Source organism: Urocampus carinirostris, chromosome 2 (genome assembly GCF_059441175.1).
Source record: "Urocampus carinirostris isolate Australia breed hairy pipefish chromosome 2, RoL_Ucar_1.0, whole genome shotgun sequence".
Taxonomy (NCBI): domain Eukaryota; kingdom Metazoa; phylum Chordata; class Actinopteri; order Syngnathiformes; family Syngnathidae; genus Urocampus; species Urocampus carinirostris.
The window spans coordinates 30,102,612-30,117,865 of record NC_142350.1 but is presented as its reverse complement, the minus strand read 5'-3'; the positions used below and the strand labels follow the sequence as shown (position 1 = coordinate 30,117,865).

General features: G+C 38.0%; 1 protein-coding gene across 2 annotated transcripts in view; it reads right to left on the bottom strand.

Moving 5' to 3' along the window:
* Positions 1 to 15,254, bottom strand: part of cdkal1 (CDK5 regulatory subunit associated protein 1-like 1) — a 381,323-nt gene that overhangs the window by 84,603 nt on the left and 281,466 nt on the right. For both annotated transcript variants that reach the window (XM_088326179.1, XM_088326180.1), the window contains one exon: positions 11,327 to 11,389. In XM_088326179.1, the coding sequence (XP_088182305.1) occupies positions 11,327 to 11,389 (63 nt within the window). The remainder of the gene's footprint in view (positions 1 to 11,326; positions 11,390 to 15,254) is intronic.

Sequence of the window (15,254 nt, the reverse complement as noted above, 5' to 3'; positions counted from 1 at the left end):
CAGTGCTGGTGGGCAGAAGAAGCGGTTCAAAGACCAAATGAAGAACATCCTGAAGAGATGTCGGATAAACCCCTCCTCACTGGAGGAACTTGCTTCCTGCCGAGACCTCTGGCGCTCCCACTGCTCACATGGAGTGGATTACATGGAGGAACAGCGCATGCAACACCGTGCAGCAAAGCGTGCAAAGAGACATGCTCGCCAGGCCACCCCTGCTCCCCCCAGCACCCCCTTCACATGCTCTGTCTGTAACCGCATCTGTGGATCCAGGATCGGACTCTTCAAACATCAGCAGACTCACAATTAAAAGAAGATGGTCATCATCGTATCGATGGACAACCCCAAGTAGCACCGACTTACTTGGGAATTTTGTTGCTGCTAAATTTGATTGCACTGGTACACCTCAGGACAGTATCAAAGCACTACCCTGTATGTAACATCCCACATGGCGACATTTCTTGTGTAAATACCATGTAAATTATAACTATAGCCTTATCCCCCTTGTCTTATAACATTATCTTCTCTGTTCCTTTATCTTCTTGCTCATACCTCACTATGAATGTGTAAAACTGGAGTGTCATGCCCAATTTCGTTGTCACAATATGTTAGCCCATTTGTAACAATGACAATAAAGGTATATTCTATTCTATTCTATTCTACCTTGCAATTATGTTTTCCTATTTGTTTTGACCATCTTTTTATCTCGTTTTTAGTCTATATTACAGGGGTGGCAAACAAGTTTGACACAAATTGTTAACTGTGAGAGTCAAAGAGCCACACCACGCACTGACCGGCATTAGACGTAACCTACACAGATGATTGCCAGTCAGTTATGTGTCAGGAGCAGGATCAAAACAACAAATCTGCCAAATTAATTACAAAATATTATTTATTATTTGTTATTAACTCTGATGGATTGAAGTGTGTTTCAAGAGGGGAAAAAACTAAACATGAAACGAGGCAAAGAGCCACAGTATATAGAAAATATGATGAGGCAAAGAGCCGCATTCTTATTGGCCAAGAGCCGCATGCGGCTCTGGAGCCGCGTGTTCGCCACCCCTGCTCTATTAGATGGTTTTCCTCGATTCCAAGTCTAACTTTCTTATCAGTGACAATAAAGACTATACAGTTGTATTCTAGTTTCGCAAGGCACACACATAGACTTAGTATTTTTTAATCCAAAAGTTGTTCAGAGTATATATATATATATATATATATATATATATATATATATATATATATATATATGTTGTACGAATAGCAGTTACTTAGACAACAAAAAGTCTAAAGAGGAAAAAGAGCAAGTACAGTTTGTTGAATCTATGTGCATTGCAGCTTACGTCTACTCACATACACTGTAGTACATTAATTAGCAAGAAAAATCGAGAGAACAATGTCGCAAGCAAATGTCAAATTTAAAATAGATGAAGGTTAGCTCTCCCTAACAATAAAAAGCAGCAGCTTGGAAAAAAATCCCTCAGCAAATAAACACAATTAGGATCCCAAAGGGAGAAAGGAAAACGGAACACTAATTGTTGAAAATATTAAAATTGATCTGTTGGGGAAAGAGAGACTTGTTAGACTAATTAACTTATTCCAGTTTATTTTAAACTCTTCGTGACAGATGATAATTACGTCAACGTTATGAGGGCAAATGGGAATTCACAAAAACTTGGGAGGTGAGAGTGGGTCATTTTGTTAGGGTCTTAACACATTTACTGAGTGCAATTAAGTTTTACTTTTATGCAAATGCTTGATCATTGTTTGATTCATAATTAGCCCCTCTTGAATGCCCTTAATGGTTTTCTTTCAATCTTTCTTTCTTTTAATATTTGTAACAATAAAAATGTATAACAATCAACATTTATAACAAAGAAATAAACATTGGTTGCTTTTTTTTTTAATCTTTGTAATTTTCATGGAAAATGCGTATTTTGTAATATGTAATTGACTATCTTCTTAGTATATGGTAGCACTAAAATAGCATAATACTCGATAAGCTTAACAAGCTTCTTTTTTTAAGCATAGTGTGTTTAAGGTTCTGTTACAAACATACAAAAGTTTGCATTGACTAACACCCTTTTACTTTTCTAAGTTAATTGCATCCTATGTTTCTGCTCAAAGTACTCATTCCAAGGGCACAAAAAATAAATCTGCAGCTGAAAGTTCTCCATTCTGTTACTGGTGCTTTGGAATGCTCCGTCCTCTGGAATATGGTCTGCAACTTCAGTGTAAGTGTTTTAATCTAGACTTAAAAAACACTTGTATTCTATAACTTATCTGTGATGTTGACATCATATTTTTGTTTTCTTGTCCTCGTGGAAAAAGGATAAGCCTTGTTGTAGCATGGTGAGTGCAACACTTGGACTAGTTGTAGCCAAGATCAAGAACCTGCACGGGACGTTATACGAATTAATAAGACTAGACTTGATTTTCCAAACTTAAAAGGTATTTCTGTGACAATCACCCTTACTTATAAAAAATATATCAGGATAAAGGGGTTTCACAAAAATACCCATTATGATAAACATGTTTATGTGATGTTCCAGGTGATAGCTATCACAATATTTAAATTACTTTACCGGATAATTGAAATTTGCGCACCCCTAATGTTTTGGAAATCAGTGATACTTACATCCAGATGATTGTTTTACCATGCAACAAATGTTTTCTTCTCTTCATGTTAAGGACATGAAAGTAAAATATGTTAAGATATCTTATATTACTTGCAAAAGTCTAAAGTCCCTCTCTGAAATACGATATTCTGTATTGAAAAATATTGCAATTTGGTTTAATTTTTCGTGAATGTTTGATTATTGTTTTACTAGTGATCTGCTTATTTAACTGCATCTACCTATTATCTTTCCTTCAACACACATTTGCAACTTTTTGCGTCCCTGGTGAGGGCTGAGCAGGTGCAACGGTTCTTGTTGACAGCTTGTCCCTTCTCTAGCTGCGAGGCAAACTGTCACTCTTGTCGCTGGGGCCCTCACGCACGGCATGGAAAATGGATGTGGGCATCTTTATTTGTATGTTCTCGGGAGATTATGACAGCGAGCGGTGACAGGGGCAAAGGCCACTGTAAGCACTCTGAGAACCGGCCCAATGCACGCACACATACTCGGGCATGAGTCTTACAACTTTGACCCTTGGCCAAGCCTTAAGGGGTAAAAACTTAAAGGAAAATGCAGAGGTGTGCGTTTGTGTATTCATGTTTGTTCACAATGACAACAACGTTGCAGTACCACTGTGCTTTGCACAGTAGGTTTTCACCTAAGTACAGTGGTACCTCGGTTTTCGAACGCCTCTCAGTTCGAACAAATCGGTTCTCGACCCAAAATTTAGAGAAATTCTTGCTTCGCTTTTCGTTCAAAAAAATCGGAGTTCGAACGCCGGTACGCTAGGGTGCGATGCTGAGCGGCGTACGGGTGTAGATTGCCCCCACCCCTCGCGAAGAACTGTTATGACGTGCGCGCGCACTTCTTTTTGCTTTCGCGAGTGTTTTAGTCCCTAATTATGCCTCCGAAGAAGGTCGGTGCAAGCAGCAAAGTTGCTACAGGTGAAAAAAGAAGGGTAGTGCGTAGAACTATTGCACTTAAGAAAGAAATAATAGCAAAATATGAAAAAGGTGTGCGAGTTTCCCTTCTTTCGAGGGAATAGAGCATGGCTTTTGCAGACCTTCACAAAGGTAAGAAATCCTATTCATAATTCTCTTCTTTATCTTTTAACCGCTCACCACTTTTTGTGGAGACCCGGGTGCTAAATGACGTGTAAACGACCTGATTTTTTTAGTTGTACACGTTTATGTTAGCGTAATCTTTCGGACGGAAGATTGCGCTAACGCGAACGTACGATTAGCCTGGGTTAGCTTCATGTTTACGTTCATGGTAAGCATTCAGGGTGTTGGTACGGATTAAAACAATCTTACATTAATTTTAATGGGAAAAACGATTTTCGGTGATCGAACAAATCGGTTTTCGAACAGGGTTCTGGAACGGATTATTGTGGAGAACCGACGTTCCACTGTACAAGTAAATAGCTGAAAAGAAGCTTAACCATATTGACAGTCGTAAGTTATTCAACATCGTCTCGCAACAAAATTGAAAGAGGCACCGGTGCTACAAAGACATGGTTAAAATACCTTTTATAAAGCCAAGATTATGGGGATAATAAACAATTTGCCTGAAACAATAACAAAACGGCCATTTGTATCTCGAGTTGTAATTGAGGGTTCAAAGGTATGCCCCTGCTTATGACAATAGCAGCCCCCCTCAGCCTCTGATTAATCCCAGAGTTGAAAAAATGACTCATGCATGCCTTTTTCATGCACAAAATCTCTGAGTGGGGAAGGTGAATTTCTTGTGAAAAAAAAAAACAAAGATCTCCATTGAGGGGTTGTAGGTGGTACAGTACCTTATTAGCCTTGACAATATTATTAATTATTAATAGAACCATTTATATGACACCTGCTATGGGTCTGTATAAGGGCATCACAATTCAGTAAATCTGGCTCAGAGACAAAATTGAGACATGTTAAGCCGAGGCAACACTCGATGTGGTAATGGTACGGTCTAGTACGTACACACGCACATAAAAGTCAAGGTGTCACACCAACAGGCCCCTTTTTGGCCGTACATCACTAAGGATTCATTTATATGGAAGCCCATTACATAATCCATAGTCACTGTTGAGACACCTTTTGATGAAAATCTACAGAACAAACTCTAAAGATCCTGAAAACGCCAACAAAGCACCCAGGACAATTTGATTGGGTTGGCTGTAGGGATGGGCGGGGCTCTGCACAGAACGCATGAACTCCCTCTTGTCTCTTGCGCTGAGCTATCTGCCCCAAGGGTAAATACTTTCAGGTTTTTGTTTGCAGACTGTTGTGACATTTTTACAAAAGAACTTTGCTCTTACCTTGAACCATTTTTTATGACAAAAATGATGGTCAAAAGTACACTTAACACTCTTAAGTAACCGAGGGAGGGAAACTCATTTTAAGTAGAATATGTGAATGAGACTCTGACATAATTACAGGGAGTGCAGAATTATTAGGCAAGTTGTATTTTTGAGGATTAATTTTATTATTGAACAACAACCATGTTCTTAATGAACCCAAAAGTCTCATTAATATCAAAGCTGAATATTTTGGAAGTTGGAGTGGGGCTTTTTTAGTTTTAGCTATTTTAGGAGGATATCTGTGTGTGCAGGTGACTATTACTGTGCATAATTATTAGGCAACTTAACAAAAAACAAATGTATACCCATTTCAATTATTTATTTTCATCAGGGAAACCAATATAACAGCTCAACATTCACAAATATACATTTCTGACATTCAAAAACAAAACAAAAACAAATCAGTGACCAATATAGCCACCTTTCTTTGCAAGGACACTCAAAAGCCTGCCATCCATGGATTCTGTCAGTGCTTTGATCTGTTCACGATCAACATTGCGTGCAGCAGCAACCACAGCCTCCCAGACACTGTTCAGAGAGGTGTACTGTTTTCCCTCCTTGTAAATCTCACATTTGATGAGGGACCACAGGTTCTCTATGGGGTTCAGATCAGGTGAACAAGGAGGCCATGTCATTAGTTTTTCTTCTTTTAGACCCTTTCTTGCCAGCCACGCTGTGGAGTACTTGGATGCGTGTGATGGAGCGTTGTCCTGCATGAAAATCATGTTTTTCTTGAAGGATGCGGACTTCTTCCTGTACCACTGCTTGAAGAAGGTGTCTTCCAGAAACTGGCAGTAGGAATGGGAGTTGAGCTTCAGTCCATCCTCAACCCGAAAAGGCCCCACAAGCTCATCTTTGATGATACCAGCCCATACCAGTACCCCACCTCCACCTTGCTGGCGTCTGAGGCGGACTGGAGCTCTCTGCCCTTTACCGATCCAGCCACGGGCCCATCCATCTGGCCCATCAAGACTTACTCTCATTTCATCAGTCCATAAAACCTTAGAAAAATCCGTCTTGAGATTTTTCTTGGCCCAGTCTTGACGTTTCAGCTTGTGTGTCTTGTTCAGTGGTGGTCGTTTTTCAGCCTTTCTTACCTTGGCCATGTCTCTGAGTATTGCACACCTTGTGCTTTTGGGCACTCCAGTGATGTTGCAGCTCTGAAATATGGCAAAACTGGTGGCAAGTGGCATCTTGGCAGTTGTACGCTTGACTTTTCTCAGTTCACGGGCAGTTATTTTGCGCCTTGGTTTTTCTACACGCTTCTTGCGACCCTGTTGACTATTTTGAATGTAACGCTTGATTGTTCGATGATCACGCTTCAGAAGCTTGGCAATTTTAAGAGTGCTGCATCCCTCTGCAAGATATCTCACTATTTTTGACTTTTCAGAGCCTGTCAAGTCCCTCTTCTGACCCATTTTGCCAAAGGAAAGGAAGTTGCCTAATAATTATGCACACCTGATATAGGGTGTTGATGTCATTAGCCCACACCCCTTCTCATTACAGAGATGCACATCACCTGATATGCTTAATTGGTAGTAGGCTTTTGAGCCTATACAGCTTGGAGTAAGACAACATGCATAAAGAGGATGATGTGGTCAAAATACTCATTTGCCTAATAATTCTGCACTCCCTGTATTTCATATAACTTATCAAGTAATCAACCGTCGCACATTGAAATAAAATGCGGCCGAAAAAAAAAGCTCATGTCTGGAAAGTGGGCTTGGCAGTTTTGTGGAATTTTGTCGAAAAAGATATTGTGTGCACGCATATAAATAAATAATCCAAGAATGATATAGTAAATATGGAATTTACTGTATGTACATAAAACAATACAATATTCAGTATTGAACAATATTATTAAATAACAGGGTGAGCAGTGATTACTATTCAGAAGAGGTGTGTGCATATGCAAGTGTATGTATATGTTTGTGTGTGGTGCAGGGCATTGGCCCCAGACAAAGTGCTCTGCCAGGTTTCTGCCCACTGGTCTTTTCATTGCTGATGGATGGGCCTGGTTCAGCACCATCTGGCTACAGGATACCTTACATTAATCATTGCAGAAACACAACATTGTACCCACATATAACTTGTCTCTTAAAACACACACCAGGGGGGTAGTGTTCAACACTCTTTACACATATACATAACTATGTATGATTTAATGTCACTTTTACAAGAACAGCATTTGAACTGAGATCAACAACATGACAGGAAGATGGAAAGCCCAATAAAGAAGAAAGCTATTATTAGTGTGAATATTAATCTGTATTGAAGGATGACATTTAGCTGTTGCTGGATTTTTTATTAGATACAATCTTGGTCTAAAAACAACAATTACTTAATTAAAAAAGGATTTCATTTAGGTTTGTAGCCCGCAGCTTTGAAACAATAATGGCTCACAAACACAACAGCCTTTATTAATGACCTTTTCGTACAGTGCCCGACACATATTAGCAGTAATTGCCGTATTCCTACCCTTTATCAGGGCTTTCTTGTTGTTACAAGTGTAAACAAATGTAAACATGCTCTCTAAACTATAAACCAAAAGGCCTGCTCCCATATAATCTTAATTCAAATCGAGAGATACAATCAGACTAACATTATATGGGTTTAATAAAAGCAGATTTGCCTCCACATTTCCTCAGCAAATGGACACAGGCAATGACAAGTGGACCTTGGAGGATATGGAATGACTCATGCTTGACATTAGATGTTTTTAGCAAAGCATATCTCGCAGCTATCTGGACTTGTAATGCACAGGGATTTATTTTGCGGGTCTACAATCTCTGGAAATGGAATAAGACTTGCACGGAGCTTTTTGGCTATTACCAGATAGGGCGGAATAGCAGATGTGTGAAAGAGGGAAAATATATCCTCACACTACATGTGCCACTTTAACATGAATGATACATGCATTTATATCAAATCACAGGGGTTAAAGACAAAAATAAATAAAAAAAAAAGCCTAAAAAAATCTGGATTATTCATTCATGATTTGATATGTATTCAAATCAAATATTACCTTTGGGATATCAACAAGCGCATGGAAGTCTTTATGCCTGAAGTTTCCCAATGAGAACTTACATTTTTTAATTACCGTATTATCAGGACCATATATACTCGAAAAGTGGCCGTTCAAACCAGCCGTTTGAGCCATGTTTCACAGTTGAAAGAGCTAACCAGCTTCTTCTACGTTAGACAGTAATTGTTGGCATTATCGCATGTTTTGGAGTACGTCCATTTTTTACAGGGTTCGATTTACTACAATCAGGGATGTAATAAGACAATGGTTGCGTATTATGATAGAATGTGATGGGTGCAAGACGACGTCTTTGGTGAGCTACCCCGGCTTTATATTTTTCGGGTATCTTGTTTCAGACCGATCGTGACGTTTTTCGGTTGAGTATATCCAAAGTGTTTCAGCTTTCCAACGATGTGCGGCGTGATATATTTGATTGAATGGTGAGATCATACAGACACCGAGTCTGTACGTGTTTTGAGACACATATTTGCTTCTCAACAGTCCGACGGCCCTCCTCGGAACGTGAAGGTGTTAATAAAGTATGACTGACCAATGCGACTGTTTTGTTGAGGTTCCTACCATAGCGCCTTATATTCTGGATCGCCTTATGTACAGTAACTATATGACAAAATACTCTTTTGGAGGGGTGCGCCTTATAATCCCGTTTGCCTCATAGTGCAGAAAATACAGTACTTTGTAATCAATAATCAAATAAACAACAAGCAAACTCAGTTTTGCTCCAGCTGTATATTTGAATTCATACACTTGTATGCATGTTGTTGTAAGGCAGACATACAGTAGGACACTAGCACCCAACAATGAGGTGCGCAATATGTATGTGTTAATAGCAGAAATAGAACCAGCAACAGACTGTGCCCTTTAGCACTGTGCTCTTTATGGTTGTAAATATATGGTATATGAATGAGTAGGGCATAAAAGGTCCCCCCGATAAAACTAAAATACAAAATACCTACAAATTTAGCCAGGTGACATCGATACAACAAATGACTGAAAACATTGAAACAAACAGTTGTATAACTACAGTAATCAAGCACATTATCATACATTGGGCTAGGAGTCAATTACAATTTGTGATTATACTTAATTTACATGGCTAAAACATTTACACTTTTACATACATATGCACTAAAAACATGCATTTCAGGTTAATTGGCCGGTCCAAATTGTCCCTTGGTATGAATAAGCGAGTGAGTTGTCTGTCCCCGTGTGCCCTGCGATTGGCTGGCAACCAGTTCAGGGTGTCCCCTGCCCACTGCCCGATGTTTGCTGGGATGGGCTCCAGCACCCCCGCGACCCTACTGAGGATAATCGGTGTAGCTAATGAGATGAGATGAGATGAGATGCACTAAAAGTAGTAAAATACTGTTAGGTAATCTTTTTATATTTGTATTGTCAGTTAGATATAATTAATATTAATATTTACATGTTCATCTTCTTACACATGTGTATCTTTTTAATCTGTGTATCTTTGTACTGAAAGAAGCTATCCAATATTGTTGTACTGTTAAATAATTACAGTAAGGGCTATTCAATCAATCAATCAATCAATCAATCATCTATTCATTCATGCATTGATTCTTTCGTGCATTGATTGATTGATTAATTGATTGATTCATTCATTTGTTCACTCTTTCACTTATAAAAAAACTTAAAAATTTACTAACAGTCATTGGCAAAAAAGTAATAGTGAAATTATTATTTTTGTGTGTGTTTTCTGTGTGTGGGGAAAAGGTGGATCAGTACTAAATATCTGTGTGGCCAGGTAGCAAATAGCCTTTATTTGTTGCATTTTCTATGTCTAAAATGTGATGTAATGAAAAGCTTTGAGGAGAAGTCGTCCCAGGGATGAATGGATGATTGATTGTCCTGGGCTAACTGTGAACACAACTTTTGAGCCACTAAGTCATATTTGTTTTTCATGTTGGGCATTAATGCAAAATTTTCATTAAAGTATTTTGAGGAAATTAATAAACTGCTGCACTCATGTAAATTGCCCAAATTACCCCACTTCCACGCCAAAACATCTCATATGCATGTACAGTATACACATGCAATATGTATTGCAACCAAGTACTAACTTGGTACATATTAAACTTAAACATATAAATATTAAACGTTCCTTGGATTTTCTTTGAGCCTTTTTTCTGCATTTAAAGCATATTTACATAATCACACTGCATATGTTTGTTAAGCTCTTGGGATAGAATGCATTGAAGTTTAGAGAAGCGTCAAAACAAGAAGAAAAAAAACGGACGGAAATACACCCGTTTATTTAAAAATGTTTGGTCTAGGGTGCAAAAGTCGATTGTCTCTCATTGAAATCTGTCTTCAACTATGCACCTAAAACGAAAACAGATGCTTCAAACAATTGAGCTTTCATAACAGAAGTATTCAAAAACTACAAACAGAGAACAAAACAGAACATACGTTTTATTACAGAATCGAGAAATACTTTTTTACACAACTAAGCATTGTTATTCGCCTTTATTTCAGAGTTAGAATAAAATTTGTATTTATTGTCATTGATAACAATGTCGTGGACACTGTTTGCAATGAGATTAGTCTTTGAACTGAGGGATAAACATGTAAAAATAACAAGAAAAGTAGGATAAAAAGAATGTGAGGATAAATAGGAAAAAATATAAACAAATGTGTGTTTGGAAGACCGGTTGTAAGCTGTAAGTGCAATGAAAAACAGTGCAATCAAATATGGCAGCAACAAAATAATGAAATGCATGAGTTAAATATAATAATCAACAGTTTGATGAAAGGGGCAAATTACTGAGGTAACAATTTCAGATAGAAAAACAGACTTGACTGCTGTTGCTGCATGCAGAGTATATCCATTCATTTTTTTTTGAAATCCCTAGAGAGACAAAGTGATCTCTGTGGTGAAAATAGAAGCTTTCCAACAAAGTGTCGTAATTGTCAAGATTTTTCACATCATTCAGTTGATGGTGCTTCTGCCTTGTACACAATGCTAAATGTGCCGATGAATTGAGTGAAAACCCATCACCATACCGTGTATTTAAATCCTGAAGCTGTGTGTAAAATGGGGCCCCGTTGTAATCAGGAGCCAACTGTAAACATGCTCTTATCCACAAGATTGCTGACAAGGGGCTATCCCCATAAGTGTAAAACAAAATCATCACGGCGCTTAAAACAATACACGGATGATGACTGACAAGTTCTTCTATCAAGTCAAGTGCTTTTGAGACCTATTAAAGGAGACATATTCTAATGATGAAACGAGTGCACAATGATGGAGATGGACAAGGGCACATGTCAAAAGGAGATTGGGGAAAAAGAGTAAGGTCCTACCTTGTGGTCATAAGGGTTGTAGGAGTGAAATACTTGAGATAGTTCTTTTGTCCGCTGTTTCTTCTGAAATTGCAAACAAAACAACACATGCAGAGAGACCTTTTAGAAAGATGAACACCAATTTGAAATAATGTATCGCCCAAACAGACAAACCTACAGTTATAGATTACTTCAGTCGACAGATGGACTATTACATAAAATAATCACCACATTTGTCTGACTATAACCTGCACCAGTGGTAAGGTCAGGCATTAAAACTTTGCCCGACCCAACTCAGGCGCGCGGGTATTAAAGTGCAACCACGCCCGAGCCTGACCAATTAACTTGATTTGCAGGACTGAGCCATAAGCAAACCCGACATTCCATATTTTATTTTAGGAGGACTTGGGAGGAAGAAAGGTGATTTATTATAACAAATCAAAGTCTGTCTTTTTTTTATGAAATCAGTTAAAAATGACAAACATTTACATCTTTATATTAATACTTCCGCAAGGCTTACATTACTTGACAATTTTCCATCATTGATGGAGTTTTTTTAGGGGTTGATGGGACATTTTTATGGCCGTCCATTATTCAGATGGGTTCACAATTGGGTAATTTACTACAACAGCAGCACGTATTTAAGACTCGTGCGGCACTTTAAGAGGAAGAGGAAGAGGCAGAAAATTGAAGAAGAACAATGCCAGGTGGACAATAAAAAAAAAAAAAAATAAATAAAAGGCAGCAAGGAAGAAGTCCGGCCCGAACGTAATGATTAACAATCAGGCTTAAGATCTTACCTCTAACCCACACTAATAATCAGGTAGAAAAAAGGGACCCTTTTGAAAATTAAATGCTTTTGGGGAACAGGATTTCTATTTTGTGAAAAAGAAAATGTTTTGCTATTCAATTATAAACTGAAAATACAATATGCAATAAAACGTTGAAATGTATTGTTATAAAGGTTCAAAATTAAAAGAGTAAATAAAAAAACAACAAAAAAACAAGCAAACAAATATCTAGGTTAGTAAAAAGGCAGCTGTATTATTCATAAATGCTATTAAAAGCTATGCATGAATATACTGATAAATCCTTGTCTCAAATGTTACTGTACAAAAAAGTTGGTTTGTAGCAGTAGATGAGTCTGACTGTAATCATGTTTCACTAACATCAAACTGCAGCTTTTCAGTGGATTTTCATTTTTCAACAATTACTTTTTTTATTATAAGTAAAATAATTTAACATTTTTTTCCTTGTACACAAAGAAAATGTATACCGACCCAAATTTTTAATTTTGCAAACATATTGTTAAGTTATGCCTTGGTTAAAAATATTTCTTAAATTCTCCCAAATGATAGACACTGATAGGTAATGTTTTGATATTGCTATTTGCTTTTGCTTAAAAATGATTGTAGTGATTTGATTAGAAATGTAAGTCATGCTACTCACGTTGATTTATTAACATCCAGAATAACTTCAGCAGATGGAGACAAATTATTATAGCTAAAAGCAACGCCTACAGTAATTCATTAACTCTGTGAAAAATGAAATGAAGACAGAAGATGCGATACTTTTGCCTGGCAGTCGTATCCGAAAGTCATTTTTGAAGCAATTTGTGCTCAAAGGCCCGCCGTAACCTTTGCAATGCGTAATAAGACGTGCACGCGCTAGACATGAATGTTAGATACGCGGCGGTTGTTAATGCAATCAGTTACATGATGCTGACACAGTTACAAAGAGACGTAATTAACCCTCTGATTAGGACGTTCATGTTTAGCTGATGGGAAGGGGGCCAGTTGGGGGTTGCATGTGCACGGTAACACTGCTTTGTAGATTCTTGTAACCAATGCCCGTGTTTGTCAAACTTTAATTCGTCGAACGCAGACAGGCCGGGTGCAGAAAGTCTACAAGTGTCTCAGCTTTGATGTAATATTGAAATGTTCCTCCGAGCCCCCAGAAAAACAAAAGAGTAAGCCGAACTATAATTAAAACATAGCAAAAAATGAGTCATTTAGTGGTAATGAATGCACCTTATAATCAACCATATACTGTAGTTGCATGTATTTACCCCCTTTTTTTCATATCTTTCAGATTTATTTCCTCCTATGTTCCGGTTTCTTCATTTTCTTCATGTTGAGGTTTTTGAGTTTTCCCTTGCCCTCATGTAGGTTTTAGATCAGGGGACGGTGTAATAATAGTCTGTAGTTTGCAATATTCTGTGGTTTGTGCAGCCCTTTGAGACTCCTTGTGATTAAGGGCTATACAAATAAACATGACTTGGCACTTGCTGCAACAACATAGCTGTTTATCTAATTATACAGTCTCTACATGTTGTAGTGGTGTTATGATTTACTGTTTGGAGAGAGGCCTTGGGTTTTAGTCTGGGAAAAGGACATGAGTGAAGTACCGCTAACTTCTGTGTTCTGCCCTTCGGTATATAAATGATATTCAGCCTTTTTGAAAGTGCACTTGCGAAACTTCTGTATGTATAAGTCTAGACTATTCAGTGTTATTATTTTATTATCTTGATCTCAAGGTGAGGGGCATCAATTAAAGTGTCCTTAAAAAGCTGAAAGTATAATTTTTCTATAATAGTTCTGCTCAATTGAATTCTAAGAGCCTTTAAAAATATGTTCCACCAAGCTATCTGCTTTTCTGTTTTTATCAGAGGTGTTCGGGACAGTACCTTTAAAGTGATAAACAGAACTACTCAACTCCAGCGCATGTTTTTTTTCCCGAACGGGATGTTGATTTAACAACGGGGAGTAAGAAAAAAAGTCTGTCATTCATTCAGCTTTCTGTTGAATTTGAATTTTCTTTTAAAACAAACGACCATGACGCAATTAATTGACACTGTACTTTTTTCTTGTGTTCACGCATTACTTCATCCCACTGACTGCTCTTATTCTCCTCCTCATCTTTCTCCCCCCGAGGTTCTTGTGGCTTCCAACGCTATCATCATTTTCCATGTCCTTCCAACTCAGACTTTCTTTTGTTTTCAACTTAGAGCCCTCAAGCACTTTCGGTCGAGGGGCTCTCCAAACGTGCTTCTGCCCATCGCACCTTCAATCTTTTCTTTGGCTTTACGCATGTATCCCCCAGTACCCTCACTTCTTCCCTGTCTCCTATATTTCCCTACAGGTTGGAAGAACTTATACGTATTCACTCTTCAACCCCCTCTCCCTCTCCTCAACTTTCCTCCCTCCCTTAGTCAATGCATCTCACTATATATGTGCCTGGAGCACCTTCGGTGAGAGCAATCCTCTCATCATCACTCCTTAGAACCATTCTCCCTACTTCTTACCCTGCCCATCATGTGTGCGAGTGTGGATGTGTGTGTGCGAGAGTGTGGCTTAGTTACATGAGGATTGAGAGATCCTAACCTGGGGTTACATCTCTGGTGTGCTTTAATGCACACGCACACACACAAACTCAGGTTGTTAAATGTACAGTGGCCGTTCTACATTAGTTCAAGACAATAAACCAGTATATATATATATATATATATATATATATATATATATATATATATATAATATGTAATAGGGCTGCAAATACAAATTGTTTAAATAATCAATTAAGCTGACAATTATTCGGATGAATCGGATTAAAAAAAAAAACATGACTAATTTCCACTTCTTCTTTCAAACATTAAAATTTTGTGGACAAATCAGAAAAACGTGCACAAAACAGAATATTGTACAATGTTGAACAATAAAAATTCTGTGTAAGCCTATCACAAATCTGATTTTATCTTGCAAAGCTTGTCAGGATGGAACACCTTAGGTAGGAGGAATGGAGGACGGAATGTGGAGTGGTTGAGAGTGATGATGCTTGTCCACACGGTTTTTCTCTGTAAATTAGTGTAGCATGAAAATGGTGAAAGTAAGAAAAGGCCTGCTTTAAGTAGTTTTTTTCAAGCATCTCAAATAAATGCACGTACTTATAC